General features: G+C 32.8%; 1 protein-coding gene across 1 annotated transcript in view; it reads right to left on the reverse strand.

Moving 5' to 3' along the window:
* Positions 1-6877: 6877 nt before the first annotated feature.
* TRHDE (thyrotropin releasing hormone degrading enzyme) overlaps positions 6878-16551 on the reverse strand; it is a gene marked incomplete at its 5' end in the record, with an annotated part of 360848 nt that continues 351174 nt past the window's right edge. The window contains 4 exons of the mRNA XM_084255346.1: positions 6878-7275; positions 13387-13468; positions 15378-15518; positions 16067-16234. Of these exons, the coding sequence (XP_084111472.1) occupies positions 7132-7275; positions 13387-13468; positions 15378-15518; positions 16067-16234 (535 nt within the window). The 3' untranslated portion in view covers positions 6878-7131. The remainder of the gene's footprint in view (positions 7276-13386; positions 13469-15377; positions 15519-16066; positions 16235-16551) is intronic.

Genomic DNA, 16551 nt, shown 5'->3' on the forward strand with positions numbered 1-16551 from the left:
TTTTGAGAGCTTTCATTTCCCATTCTCATGCTCATGGCAGAGGAGGAGACCCTACCACTGTACAAAGTACTCTGGGTAAAGTTTAGATGGAGGACCATGCAGAGACAAGTTCTAATGTTCTCTGAACAATCCTTAGAAAGAGAAAAATCCATAGACATTGAAAAATATATTTTGAGTATTACTTATGAGCCCTGGTTATATATATTTCATAGTCCTGTTGTTATTGAAAACTGTTCTTGAAATTCAGGAAATCTGACAGACTGTCGAATACAGAAAACCTATTAAAAAGCAATCTGAAATGCATTTCAGGTGAAATCACTTTTACCAAAGTGCAGATCATTTCATTTATTCTAAAGGCATATAATTAGAAAGCAGACCAAATTGTTTTTTTTTTTCTCTCTTTACAATATAGCACAATTACATACTTCATTCTAGCTTCAGCCTGTGCCTAAGTTTGGAAAAGTCTGTCAGAAATGAAAGTGATTTTTTTCCTCTTTCGTGGACTTCTATAGTGTGTATTCTAAGAATTTTTAAAATATTTTCTCAAGGGAAAATAGAAGCATAATAAAAAAAAAGTGCAGTATTATTTATCTTAGCCTTGTCTGTACATTTCAAAAAAATTAAGACAGTGATAAATTACACATTACTGTACAAAATTTTATTATCAGAGACAAAATTCAAATTTGCTCTGCTTAAAATACAGAAAACAATTTTCTCATTTAGAAAAATCCATTGTGTTGGTGCTTAGTTATAGTGGAATAAAAATTTCATGTTGAATACATACTGATTCAATTTTTACTGAATAATTTTAAAGGTATACCATAGAAAACATTTATCTACCAAATGAACACAAAATTATTTGGTAAATGCTTTAGTAGTTTGTATTAACTAAAAGATCGGGTTATTCTTAAATCATAAAATATTAGAAAGGAAAAAATGTGCTTCCATTTGATATACTTTAAATATCTATCAATTTGGAGAATGGCATTAGGAAAATAAACTTTCTTGCAGAATAAATACAACTTCATTAGAAATAGTCTACATAGTCTTTTTAAAATTTGTCTGAGTAATTCAGTGGTAACCAGAAAGCCAATTAGGAAAGCTCAAAGGCAGAATTTCTCTTCTTGCTTCAAGTACCTGGACAGTGTATAAACTTAATAGTACTAACACATTCTAATTTTATGTCCCCAATCTGTTTTCAAAGGCTATCAAAATGTAAGATAGGAAAGAAAAATGGCAAGCATACTCATATATGGCAATGTGTAAGTAGCATTTAAAAGGTAATTTGATTACTAGTACATATTTTAAAAAGTAGAATATAACATTTCAGGAGAAATTCACTTGAAAAATGATATGCATTTAAAAAATGACAGATGATAAACCTGTTTTAGGTAAAACTGAATAACAGAGATGAATGTTCTCACCCAGTAGGTCATATCTTATGTGAAGGTGGGAACAGAATGGCATATAAGAGCAAGCATAATATTGTGAATCTATGAGGGGTTAAAAGGATACCTGCTAAAAGATTAAATTAGAAAATAAATGCACTGCACATTCAAGGCAGATGTTGTTAACTCCATAGTAATATTTGCTTCAAAACATTTCACCCTTTCACGTATGTCCATGACATAATAAAAATGTGTGTGATTAGAAGCAAGTTGACCTGTGCAGAACTAGGTCAAAGCAGTTATCTTAAACTGTGTCTACACACAGCAGGCCAATGGAAAAGGTAACTTCAAGTAAATTAAGCAGCTGCAGTCCATCTGTAGTTATAAGCAGAATGAGTGAAATACTTTTCTGACCTCATCACTAAGCAAAGGAAGTTCTGACTAGACTAACAGGTCTCCACAAGCAGCACAGGAGCTTAACTTTTATGTCTTGGTCCAGTGATGAAAAGTGAATTTGCAACCCATCCTCTCTTTTCACTTACTTCACATGGCTCATTGGCTAGAGTATCTGTTAATTACCTGTTAGAGCTTAAAACCCCCTATACAACACACTAATGGAAAACATCTTGATGAAAAATTTTATAGACTATATAAAGTAACCTTGTTAAGAAGTGAGTGACAAATCAGAATGCACTTTTCTCAAATGAGATAATGGTAATAGTAAGTGAGGTGTACTACTTATTCAAATCTCCTATAGAGCCTAGTCTTGATGGATAATCATATTTCTATGCATGTTGAGGCAGATTAATGACAAATTTGGATCATATAACATTTCGGGTTTTGATCCCACTTAATACCTACCACCAGTCATGTAAACTGCTAGAACTCCTGTTCTCAAGTTTTATCATTGACTAATTGATGACACTTCACAGGGTTATTAAATGAGATAATGTCTATAAGTGCCTGGCATTTAATAGATTCTCTTTTTTTCCCCCTTTATTCTAACTCATTTAACATTAAGACTGAACAATAAACTTAATTCAGACCCAGATGAAAGGTTGTTTTTTTCTTTTAACTTAGTGCATTGATACATGAACTAGGAATTTCAGAAAGAAAAATAGTCAATGCATTATTTTTAAAATATTGTACATTCAAAATAAAATTGCCTTTAAAGTCAAAATCTGGATAAATCATACTGCCTCTCAGTAGGGTTATTTATGAAAAACATCTAAAAATAATATACACATAGTTAGACATATGAGTATAATTAACATTAGAACATATTAATATATTTTTACCAATTGCTTGTTTTCAATATTTAAGACACTTTTAAAGTTTCTCTTCTAACATTTAAAATGAAAATTCATAAAGTTGAAAATAAAAGCTACTAGAATACACTTTTATTAGACTTTTCCTGATGATAAACCACATTAAACAAAATACTTAATAAAACCAAACTCCCTGCTTAATTCAAAGCAATTGAACTGAAGGTCGTTCTCATATACTTAAAATTTGGAGTTCTATAATATACAAGAATATGTTTGTACTCAAAATATTACATATAGAAATTTGAACAAATACCTCATTGCCTAGAATAAGAATTGTTGAACCTGCTTTAAAGAATATATTAAATTAAAGTTATACAAATATATGCTACAACCAATATAGAATACAAATATATGCTACAACCAATTTAGAAAACTTGAATTACTTTTATATAAGTAGGTTAAAATAACCTACTTATATTATTAAATTGCTCATCCACCTTTTTTAAAAGATAAATTTGATACTAATTTATTTTCTAATTATAAGTTTAAACTATGTGGTTTTGTTACACTATAAATGCTACGTATTTCTGTAAAACAGTGTTGTGAAACCATATGATGACAATTTCATGAAGTGCTATGAAAGCTTAGAGAACTAGAGTACAAAAATAATTGCATAATATTATACATAAAATTATTGAACTATTTTTTATAGCATGTAATTATTTTTCATGCTGCCCTTATTCTGATTGGCTCATTATTTCCTTGTTGATTCCATTTTTGTGACATGAAGTCTTCAGGTGCTACCTCTTTCACAAATGTTTGTGAAGTAAAAGTGACTCAGCAAATAGATCTTAGAAAAGAATTCCTTAAAACTTTATAATCAGTAAATTATAGCTAAGTATATTAAACTTCTTTATCAACCTCTTTCCTGCATCTAATCCAGTGCTACAGTTGTGCAAAAGAATTTCTTTTCTTCACAACTTATTTAGATTTATAAACATTTTACTGAATATTTCTAATGACTTAGATGGACATCATTCTATCTGTAGGCTGGCCACTTTATAATAGAGAAATTTCTGTTGAAAATAAAGCAAATTACAGTATTTTAAGGTCACACACTTAAATAATGTTTATCAAAATATGAAAAAGGAAACTACTACAATCAGTAAATTATATTCTTTGCACCAATATTTGGGTATGTGTACTGACCAAAATAAATGCTGATTTCCATCTAGTTGTTTGACATCACTGCAAGTTAAACACAAACTTTACATTTAATAAAATTATTATAAATATACATAATCATGTATTTTTATACTGCTTCTAGTATTTGGAAAATCTCCAAATAATCCAATGGGTAGAGGTATATAAAATGTGGTGTAGGAAGACTATCCTGAAAGTCATAGGTTATACCCCATCCCCAAAATATTATAGTATAATTTTAAATGATTCACATTGCTGCTCTGAGTCTCCGTTTTCTCATCAGACTATAATGACTATTAAAATATATCATGTTTTTATGAGTCAAATAAAACAACATGTGTAAAAGATTTTTGAAAATGAAATGCAATTTAAAAATAGATGATATATAACTAACCTTGTACTACATTGCAGTTACAATATTTGTAAATTTCACTACCACAAAGATCTTATTCCAATGATATAAATATCCTAGAAATAATATAAACCAAAGAGAGTTCAAGCTACAGCTAAAATTCATACTATGAAAACTCAAGAATAAATCTAGTATTGTGAATATTAGCCTTAGAGGTTAAATTTGTATATTTAAAAAACTTCAAAGGTAACAGAAAATTTTAAGATCAAGGGTATAAAAATGGGGGAAACTTTTATGTACAAATTACCTAGAGATATTTAATACTCAGTGTGGTAAATAATCTAGTCCTTTCTAATTGAAACCCTTTTGCTGAGTACATATATTGGCACATTAATTTTTAAGCCTAGATGTTGGACCCTTGGATAATTTGCCATTTCACACACATTTGTTTTGCAAAACAGAGACAGAAGAGAAAAAAAAGATAAGAATTCTATGTAAAAAATAGAATTTTATAACTACATTTTACAGAATATTCCAAGATATAGCATCAGTCATTTTATTTCTTTGAAAATATTACTTATTTACACAAATAAAAAACATTAAAGCCTGATATAATCTTCAACATTGAAAAGGATAAATTATTGAAAAATATGTAAAACAAAAATCCCATCTCAATGCCATTGGTACTACTATACTGCTGAACAAGTATCATTTGAGGTATTGAACATTGCAGGTAATTATACACTTAGGATTTGTCATTGTAGCTAAACCAGTTGTTCAAGGCCACTAAAATGCTGAAAGAGGATTGAGAATATTAACAATGGGGAGGAAAAAAGAACTATAAAGCCCTTCTGACTCAAATCTGGAAATGATCACATCATTCAAAAGATTGTCACATCTACTAGGTTTTTTCAGTAATTCACAACACAAAACAAACAAGACATCCACCTCTAATATATTATCTTCTCTGTTACATGAATCCAAATATATGTTTGGGACCTGCATGGCAATGTGAAATTTATTATTTTTATATTTCAGAATTTACCCTTCTAGGATTTCCTATATGTTTTATAGCAATTTACCATCATCACTTGGGCTAGGAGGGATGATGTTTAGGTATTTTTCTAAACAATACTATATCTTATTAACACCACATATAATATTTAAAATCCATGTATTTCCATTGAAGTGCTGAAAAATATAGTTATAGGTGATAGATATTAATTACTAAAAAGATATAATTATGTTTTAGGTGACTTGGTCTATAAATTAGGAAATTGCTCCTTTTTACAACAAACATAATAAATGAATGGCTCTAGTTTCTAAAATGTCTATTTTTGACCCAGTGTTCAGTGACTATTAGAACTAGAATGTATTTGTCTCTATGATTGGCAAGAAGAGTTAGAGAAAAACCTCAGGAAAATAGAAAGTGTTCCACAAACATTGTCTTATGTGTAGTAATTGTACTGGTATTTTATAACATAAATTACATAATATTATATAATAAATTTATAATGGCAAACTATAAAATATGTTAATTTTGGAACATCTGATCAGTGTTTGGCCTACTGGGTGAGAATAATATTTAAAAACACTGTGATACATAGAACAGAGCCATAAAAAGAAGTTATTCCAAAATCCCAGGTACAACAGAGTTGTTAATCACAAAGGAAAATCTTTGATCAAGAAAAGTAACTTTTCATCTTGATGGATGGCACAACTGGCATTAAAGGTCATTAAATGCTAGTAGACCCACTTGAGGTATGATCACTTGACAGAGGATTAGAGTCACACAGACACAGAGACCAACACACACTGAGAGTTTTTAACTCTCTGACCCTGCATGAGATGGAAAAACAAATACGTTCTCAGCACTGGTAATTATTAAGTATGCACAATTATTTTATGCAATAGGAAGTTTGACCAAAATAATGACAAAACTATATTTAGGATGTGAGACTATCACTTCCTTAGGAGAGTTAGAAGAATGTTTAATTTATACATAGATTTTGTTTGAATTCATTTTTATACAGTAGAATAGACCATTGTTCCGGAAATAGATGAAAAGATCTGTAACAGCTGAGAAATTTAGTAAGGAAATTTCCAGGAAAGATAATGTTGAGATAAACTCTTTAACCTTTTTCAAAGTTTGCATAAGTTTATAAAAAGAGTTAAATTTTCTTTTTATCTGAAGAAATTTCTTTGCACATATGCAGTGTACAACATAGTATATACATGTGGGGCTTCCCTCTGCACATAAACATATGTATACACTATCTATATGCCTTTTTACTGTATACACGCTTTAACTCAAAGAAAATGAGTTAGTAACACAGTAATTATTGACAATCTAAGTGCTGAAATAAGTGATAGTAATCATTTAAAGGGCTTTTTTATCTCTCACATTGCCCAGGACAAAGAATACAATTTCATTTTTCAGGTTTTCTTTCATTGCAACACTGATTGTCATAGATAATCTTTGTGCTTTTGCATAATGCCCATCCTAGATAAAACATATATTCACATACAACATTGGACACTTTAAATAAGCATGCTGGAACAAGGCAGGACCATACAACCATGCACAAAAATATTCTGAATATGTTTTCCAAACTGACTGCAACATCGACATGCACCACTATCATAGTTGGTCCTGTACAGCAAGGAATGTACAGCTGAAGCAATCATGGCTAGGTTCACTTGCAGGAGTTTCTGTAGAGAAGAATACCCAGTAGAAAAACAAAACAATTAATGAAACGACAACAAAAATTCCCCCCAAACCAAAAATTAAAAAAAAAAAATTCCTCCCACATGTTAACACTGAAAATCCGGCTATTTTCACATAGTAAGTTTTCCTCATTCCACAAAAAGCGGATCTTCTTACAAAATTCTGAGATGAATAGTTTATAAGGGGAACATATTAGTGTCTCAGAGCTTTTCCTAACCACTGGAACAGCTCATCTTGATACAGCATTTTCCAGCGCACGTTGGCTTCGACAGTTTCCACAGCTCTTGAGAAAGAGGCAGCAGCTACTCCATCATAGTTCTTCATGAAGTTCTTTAGCTGGAAATAGAAATTCCAAAAAGTTCAAATATGTATGTTCCTAGAACAGACTCATGTCATTTTAAAATGAATTAATGATCAACATATAGGACAAGAATCTACTTGAAACAAAAGTGCCACAACCACTATGGAAGGTAGCTTTTAATATATGGAGGGGCTTGGTAATGCAATGCAATTTAATTATTGTGTCCATGAGCCTATGATGTAATTGCTTTTGGAAGCAAAAAGGGAAAAGAGAGGACATTACAGTATAAATAGCTCCAAATCCAGCTTCTTTCAAAAATAAATATTAGAACATTTATTTATCTTTTCACAATGGGGTGATGGGGTTGTGACAAAGACTCATTCTAATTACTGGGGATAGCCAGTATACAAAATAAACTTAAAAACTGAACATAAAGATTAAAGTTAAGTTTTTGTTTCCAGAGAGAAAATTATTTTGTCATTTTCCAATAAGCAGAATGAGATCTTGACGCTATGACTATGAAGGCAAAAGATTACTAAAGATATTGGGTGGTGTAGAAAAACTCCCATGCTGTGAATACTGTGTGATTAATGATATTGCAAACACCTGAGTAGCCAGATTTAGAAAGAATAAGAGAGGAATGTGGTCACAGTTAGCTTGAGATTTTGAGCATTTAATTAAAATGAATCATAATTTTAAAACATATTGTCCCAGTTTCTATGGCTGTAAGATTTTCTCTAAAGGGTCCACATATTCTGGGAATAATCAGGGATTTTACTGCAAGATTAAAAACTAGAAGTTTTCCATTATGTTTGGTATGTCTCAAGAAACTGGCAACTAACCAATTGCAAACCTAATAGACAAATGTGAAAAATCAACTGCAACACAGATTCATTATGTGGTATAATTAGTGTGGGGTGTGACTCATCACAAGGTGGGCGCCACGCGGAAGCTATACCAGGAGGGAACTGTAGTGCGTCAAGATTGGCTCAGGGACAGGGAGAAATGGGAATAGGGGCATTTAAAGTGCAGCTAATTATACTTTCTGAACTAATCAAGAAATTGGTTCATGGCTAACTTGGTTGTTTATGAGAGTGTTACTTTGATTACATGATTCTGATGGGTTCTCCACTTTCCCAAAAACTCTGTACCCAGCAGTATTAGCAATAAACACATAGCAGAGCAATTGACAGATCCTTTTCAAGACTTGGAAATCACTATACTATCCCAACATACATGTAAAACATCCATGTATAATAGAGTTTTGTCAGTGCTATCCTTAAAACTGACTCAACACTTGATCAAATATATATACAGTACAAAGAGAGGAAGAAAAGAAGGGAGCTTAGACTGGACTGAATATTTCTAATAGTGCAGGCACAGTGCCACACATACATATCTGGAAATATGTATACATGTAAGTAGGGAGTCTAATGGAAACACTTGATTCATATATATATATATTTTTAATTTTATGCTCTCAGAATTTTTTTGGGGGGGTTATTTTTTTATTTTTTTTCAAACAATATTTGCTTCCGCCCACCCCCTCAGGTATAGTTCCCATAGAATTTCCTTCCCCAATGCACCCGTGCACCATCACCACAGTCCCCTGTGCTCCTCCCTCCCTCCGATCCCTCTCCCTCCCCTGCAGGATGTCTCTGATTTGTAATTGTTTTTGCTTTGTTGTGTTTTGTACTGTTATTTTTTTTTACACTGATGTCTTATTGGTTCCCCTATATTCCTGCTATAAGTGAAACCGATATTTTTCTTTTTCCTTCTGGCTTATTTCACTGAGCATAGTTCCTTCTAGCTCCATCCATGTTGCTGCGAATGGCATGAGTTTATCCTTTTTTGATTGCTGAATAATATTCCATTGTGTATATATACCATCTCTTCTTGATCCAATCATCTATTTTTGGGCATTTGGGTTGTTTCCAGGTTTTACCTATTATAAATAGTGCTGCAATAAACATAGGGGGTACAGGTGTTCTTTTGAATCAATGTTTTTGTGTCCTTTGGGTAGATCCCTAGTAGTGGAATTGCTGGGTCACATGGTAGCTCCATTTTTAGTAGAGTGAGGAACCTCCAGACAGCTTTCCATATTAAACTGTAGCAGATTAATCCAATCCAATAGTTCATTTGCATTTACATATTTATAATCAGATTCATTCAGTCTGCATCCCTGAAGTCACAAATAATACAAGTTGATCTATGCTTTGAATTTTGTGTTCTAATTGATTATAAAATGTATATCACAGTGTACACCTGTATGTTACAGGTGTATACTATAGTGGCCTCATTTGCATAATATATGTCAATCAGGGAAAAAAACACACCTGTTTCTTTTAAAGTATTCTCTGCATTATTACATATTTCCCTAGGCAGTCACTGAATATAGTAATAGTGAAAAGCGACCCTTACACAACTTTGACTCATGACCTCTTGACAGGTAGCAAGCCAGCCTGAACAAATCAAGTAAAACTCTTAAGTCTTTCTCAAAGGCAAACTGTGGGTTTGAATATGAACATGTTATTGATAAAAAGATAGTAGGTCAAATTAATCTGCAAGAGAACGCTCATTACAACATATAGCTGGTGGGTGTCTAAGGATACATTTTCTTTTTCAAACAAGGAAACATTTGCTTAAATGACTGTTGGCATTTTGGAGGTACAGGATCCCCCCTTCAGGAATAGCTACCATCGTGCTCCTGCCACAAATCACCCACAGTCCACCACCATAGTCCACAGTGCTCCCTTCTCAGTTCTCACCTCCTCCACTGCTCCCCGCCCTGGAGTTCTGGATGCTACAGTTTTGTAGTCAGCTTTCCAGGGTTAATTTTTATACTTGTCTTTATCTGACCCTTTGTTTAGTTTCTATATATTCCACATATAAGGGATGGCTTTCTTAAACCACTATTTAAACACACTAAATACTTCCCTCTTGAGCTTGGAGAGACTGAGGTGACTCATGCATCTTAGGAGCAGCTCATTCATCAGAACACAGCATCTGGTCCACTCTCCATACTTGGCATAAATTGATCTGATGTTCCATGTTCCTCCCCAGGTCTTCTGGCAAACATGTTGGCAGAATAATCTTCAATCTGGCCCTAGAGAGTGATCATACTGCCTCCCAGAGCGCTGCCCCATGCCCGCTAAGGTGTGGGCAGAGTGAAGGCACTTGACATTCCAGTTTGCTTATTTCTATGGCTCTTTGCTAGGTCTGTATGGCTATTAAGCTTTTTTTTTTTTTAATTGTGACTCCTAAAATATGTATGCCATTTTATGCTTTCATTTAAGAATGTTATAAGCTTAGACACATATATAAAATAACATTAGTTAGATGTCAGAATTGTTTGTGCTCCATTCTCTTAGCATAACATTTCTAGGCATGTTTGTTAATTTATTATAAGCATTGCATAACCTATGACCCCCAAAGCAGATACAAGGATGTAAAACACTTTGCCCCAATGAATATAATTTGAAAGAAAAATAGAGCAATGATAAAATTAAAAAAAAAAGTTTAGCATTTAAAAAACTTTTATGGTACCCAGAACCTAAACAAATTATTCTTAGAATAAATTACAAGACATAGTATACTCATAGTATCTACACAAATGAACAAAATTGGCTAGTGCCCCTTTATATCTGTAGCATTAAAACTGTTCATGGGATATCTGTGAAGCACAGGGTAATGTTCTTCTACAACTGTGCTGTATATTAGGTTCAAGAGGCAGGAAAATGGGTGTGGGGAGAGTTGCTTAATGGACATTAGAATGGAAAGTATGGCCTCTGATCTTCCATGAGGTTATGAGTCCATTAGTTTGATATTTAAAAAAATGATGAACTGTCTCATGGATTCATACTGTTCAAATTGCCAGAGCCATATATTTAAAAGGAATTTGCTAGTTTCAGGTACTAGAATGCAATTTTAGGGAAGAAATCGTGGAACGATATGTTTCTCTACTGAATGACTGTACAGCGGATGGGGATCATTAAAATCTCAGATAAGTTTTTAAAATTCATAAAGATGCTGATTCCCTTTTGATCTATAAACTTTTGAAATGAGAACATGCCATATCTCAAGGGAGTATATTGGCTTTTCTGCTTACATGGTCATTGGTTATGGAAGAATTTGATTGGAATTTCCTCAGTCCCTTTATATTCATGGGAGTTATCAACAATACAAATTAAATGCCCATCCCACCTGACAATACTGGTTCCCAACCTTGTAGATGAAGATTAAATGATGAATGCAGGAAAAGCTCCAGGCACCAGTTGTTAAAACTAGAAAGTCAGAGCAAGCAGCTCTGTCATGAAGGGATTCATCACTCATGCCAAGGAGAGTCTGTATTGTGAAGTGGGCAGCTTTGTAGATAACAGAGTGAAAGCCACGATTTAATTTCAGTTTTGAAATTGTATCTTTCATTATGAGGGCATTTTGGAATATTTGAAATGACAAGCCAAGTGTGAAAAATGTGTCCGTGAAATATGTAAAATAAAACGGTCATTATATGATAAAATCAATTAAATGTCCATTGAAAAGATGTTTTTCCATGGCCTTGGTATTACAGAAGCAAGGGAAATATGAAAGGCAGACTTAGAGGGCAAAAGAGGGAAGGAAGGACGAGGCAGAAGCAGGAGTAAAGAGAGTAAATGGGACAAACACAGGCAAGATGACGGAGAAGGAAGGGTGTTGGAGACAGGAGGGCAGAGGAGAGGTGGAGGGGAGACGAGGGAAGATATTTTTCACCTCTGTGTTCACTGTAATGACTCACAGGTTGTGACTAAAGGAAAGTTTTACTCCCAGATTGTTTAACATAAAATTATGGAATTAGATGTGCTTCATTTAAATACTAAGAAAATTGAAAGCAATCATTAATTTACTGTTCTTTCTGTTTCCTACAGATAGGAAAGAAATCTATTTAGCTTCTTCCTTTATTAAAAAAAAATAGTAAAACGTGTTGGAATTTTCAAAACCAAATCCTTCAGGGTTGGAAACACACATAGCAGGGATAAAAATTGAATTTCAAATCATTACAATCAGAGACTTAGCTTAGTTTAGCTCAAAGTGTGAAGAATCCAAGTTAGTGCACCGGAGATGATCATATGAAACTGGGCATTATTGGAAGATATTAAGGATGGTGCCAGGGTTGCTGCTGCTGAGAGAATGCTGCTCAGAGTGATTAGCTCTGGGTCACAGCATCAGACTTTCCATCAGCAAAAACTGCGGAGACTGTGATTCTCAATATCAAATCTCAGCTATCTTTTATAGCGGAGAGCAGTAGACGAGAAAGTAGAAGATTTCTGAAGTCCAGCTGATTTAAATCAATCAAAAGTATCCATATTTCGCTCATTTTAGCTACCTATTAACCTACCCCTCGCCATCTCATACCCCACTTCATTAGGGCTATGAACTCATGGGGGAAAAAAAACAGCAACAAGAACAAAAAAAATTAGCTGTTACAAATTTCCAGAGAAAGAAATGAAAAATATTAGATACTCTGCCAACTGCACACTAATCCTTAAATAATTGAAACAATTTTCATTAATGAAATTCATTTGGGACTGTACAAACATTAAATATACTATTAATTCCACTATATATTTCCAGATATACTCCACATATATATGAATTCATTCCACATATATATGAATTCATTCCATTTAATAGAACTAGAGAGCAAGAAACTTCATCATCACATCCAGTTATCTATCCATTGTCTGTATAGAGGTGACTTCATAGCAGTGAGACTCAATTTCTACACCTCAACACCAAACACCAAATTCAGCCCCTGCAGTAAATCACAGAGTTCTTTTGAGAGCCTAGTTTTGTTGTTTCCAGGATGTGAATGTATGTTCACAGTTAAAGAGCAGTTGATTGGATCAAAGAATTTGAGAATGGGTTTGGATTCTCTCAGTTTGATAACCATTACATTGAAATCTCTCTCCCAGATAGTTCATATTTAACATGTTAAAAATATCTTTGCAAGTAATGCACTGAGTAAAGACTTTAATATCAGGGTGTGTGTGTGTGTGTGTGTGTGTTTAATAAATGGGTAAAATCTGTTGGGAAAAAAATGGTTGAAGTACATCTGGAATTTCACATTTGTGAAAGAAAAGCATTAGAACAAATCTTAAAATATTTACCTCCTTGAGTTCTCCTTCAGTATTAAGAAATTCTGTAACTCCGCTGATAAGTTTGGAATTCATAAATAATGCCTCTCCATACCTCAAAAGATACAAAGAAGTCTTAATATTAACATAATAATTTGAGAAATACTGGTAGAAAGATATTTTACTAGAAAGAATTTTTAGAGTCCTTCTGGAGGGTTCCATTTGACCTGAGATGTGTTATTTTCACCGAGATCTCTGGGCATTGAACATCATTCATCTGGGGAGTGAGAGACTACAAAGAGTTTGGGCTATGGGTACCATCAGATGCCACCAGGTTTAGTTCACAGTGTTTTAGAGAAATCTAAAATTAAATTTAAGACTTATTATCATTTGTCCAATCCAAGCCCTGAGAAAGAAATACTGTTAAACTTTCTACTTTAAAGCACCCTACTTTTTGTAAGGAAGAAGGCTCCCAACAAAGGCAGAACGGCTGGCTGCAAGACCAACTTGAGGATCATTAGGACACAGTTTTGGTTAGTTACACCTGAATTGACATTCTCCTTTTGCATGCTTAGAAGCCAAATATCATGAAAATAATCCCACCAATATTCATATTTTTAATGGGAATATTAAGATAATCCTTGTACCACAAGCATAATTACTTGACTCTCTTCAGGTGAAGCTTAGGTAAAATGTCTGAGTCAGTGACAGAGATCTGGGAGTGACTGTGATTAGATGGGCAACTAAGATCTTGGGGACTCTTCAGAGCAGGGAGAAGGAACACCTGGGACAGTGTGCCAATGTCAAAGATTGACAGAGGAGTCAGGGTACAGGAAGATGATTTGATTTGTCAGGATAAACAGTGGTATATTTATAGATGTTCTCAAACCTCAACCTTTCTACTTAGGATTAAAGATCATGGACACTCAGTGAGCCAAATTAGGCATATCAGAAACCTAGCATTATTTTGGTAGGGGCTAAACTATATATATATAACAGTAACTCTGATGTACAAAACCATTCTCTAAAGAAATTTGTGCCCTGGCACATGTTTGCTATGACTTTAAGTGAAATATTTATATATGTTAATTTCATCTTCTGTCTGATTACCACTATATGACAACAATTTCTAATCTTCCAATCATCCCAACATTCGAACTGAAACACCACAAAAGTCAGTGTATCTTTTAGGAAAATCAGTGCTTTCTGACAAGGAAATACATGTAGATAAAAATTGTTTTTATGACACATCCATGGCAATTGAATCTTTATGCAAGGGCAAACAACAAAGGTGTACTTTTAGAAAATAAAGTTTAAACACCAGAAATTAAGAGATAGAACAGTAGGTTTTCTGATTCTATAGGGACATTCAAGTTTAAGATCATGCAGCATTTACATACTCTATAATAAACTTAATTTTAAAATACCATAGAGATTATGAAAGTAATAAATTATCATTTATTACAATATATTTAAATATTTGATGAAACATTTTGTAAAAGGGAGGCTGAAGAACTCTTACCATGAAACAAGAAATCTTGGGAATGAATTCTATTGCAACTAAAATAGTACATTGATTCAGTGTTCCTTCTTTCAGGTGTTTTACGATATTTATGTAACAGATAGTGTAAGAGATATGTAAGAGAAATTTAATTCTACTGAAGTAATAAAAGTTTTTAGATTATAAAGCCATTATATATGATTTAGAAATCTTTTTTCTATCATACAGAAGTTTTTTTATACAAAATTACTTCCAAGTTTGGACAATTTGATAGATTTTCCAGGAAAGTTGCACAAGGAAACCTCTTGCACTTTCCCCATTTTTACATATAATTACAGTGATCAATCTTTAATAAATGCATAATATTATATAATTATTAGAATAATTATGAATTGTACTGTAGTGGTTAATTTTAAAATTAAATTCTATTTTCTGAACCTTGATTCTAACACAGAAAGTTGGCCCTTTATCAGATGTCACCTGTCAATTACTCAAGTGTAAATGTTTGAACTCTTATATCTACCTGGTATTTAATATCTTCCATTTATCTCTGAAGAACTTCCAGGCAAGGTCTCGGCCATGTGGATTTCGAGCTACATGTATTATCACATCAATTGCATCTTGATCCAGCACCACCTCAGAATTCAGTGATAGGTTCAGAAGCCTGAAGGGATAGAATTTTGGGTACATTTTGAGTTTATTAACTTAAAAATTTTTATAAAATTATAAAAATTTTCATGATTTAATTTGCAGTATTCTTCAAAAGGATAGTCCATTGAAAACTGTAACTATAAATTTGTCAATAGAACAATTTTCTGTTTACGAAAGAATTACCAAACTCATAATATTTTAAGTATTATATTAAATTCTGAAAAAAAAAAATCTTTGGGTGAAAAAATCATAATTGTGGTTTGATGTTTCAAACTCACATTTAAAATTCTTTATAGGAAACACTTCCTTTAAAAGTGAAGTTCATTCTTACATATGTATCTTACATATATATGAAACATATATGTAAAATAATGGGTTAGAAACAAAAGTATATCTTTCAAGTCAACTAGTTTTAGTCATGTTAAACGGCCATTTTCCTTAGCTTAGGGAAGAGATATTTTAGAGTAACTATATATTTAAGGAAATAACAGCTCCAAAACAATTTGATTAACAGAGCATGCTTTCATGACTCAAATAAATCTAGAAAATTAATTGACCGACCTGTTTAATAAATTCCTATCATCACTGCAAGTTAAGGCTTCCAACAATATTTTCTTCTCAGAAACTGCTGTGGTGGAGTGAAACTTCATCCATATGAATTCCCAGACATCCTCATCCAGCAGTGAGACTCCTGTGCAGTAGACGATGTCTCTGACATTCAGTGGTATTCTAGAGAATCAAACCATGGTGCTTTTTTGTTAATCAAAAACTTCATAGTATTGAAAATAAGATAGATATTGATTTACTACAGTTTTTGAAAAGATGATTTTATCTGAAAGAATAATACTACATACTAACAATATTAAAAAAATAGGCAATTGAATGATGAATAATTATTCAATTTATTTATTATTTATTTAAAAATGGCTTCAGGACATCCTGAAAAAGAAATCTAACAAAAAGTGTTCAGGGCAAAGGAAGCTTTGGAAGCAAACTGCCCCAGAAAAGGGCAAATTCTGTATCTGAAGCTGCAGCTGCAGATTACG

Source organism: Talpa europaea (assembly GCF_964194135.1).
Source record: "Talpa europaea genome assembly, chromosome: 15".
Lineage (NCBI taxonomy): Eukaryota > Metazoa > Chordata > Mammalia > Eulipotyphla > Talpidae > Talpa > Talpa europaea.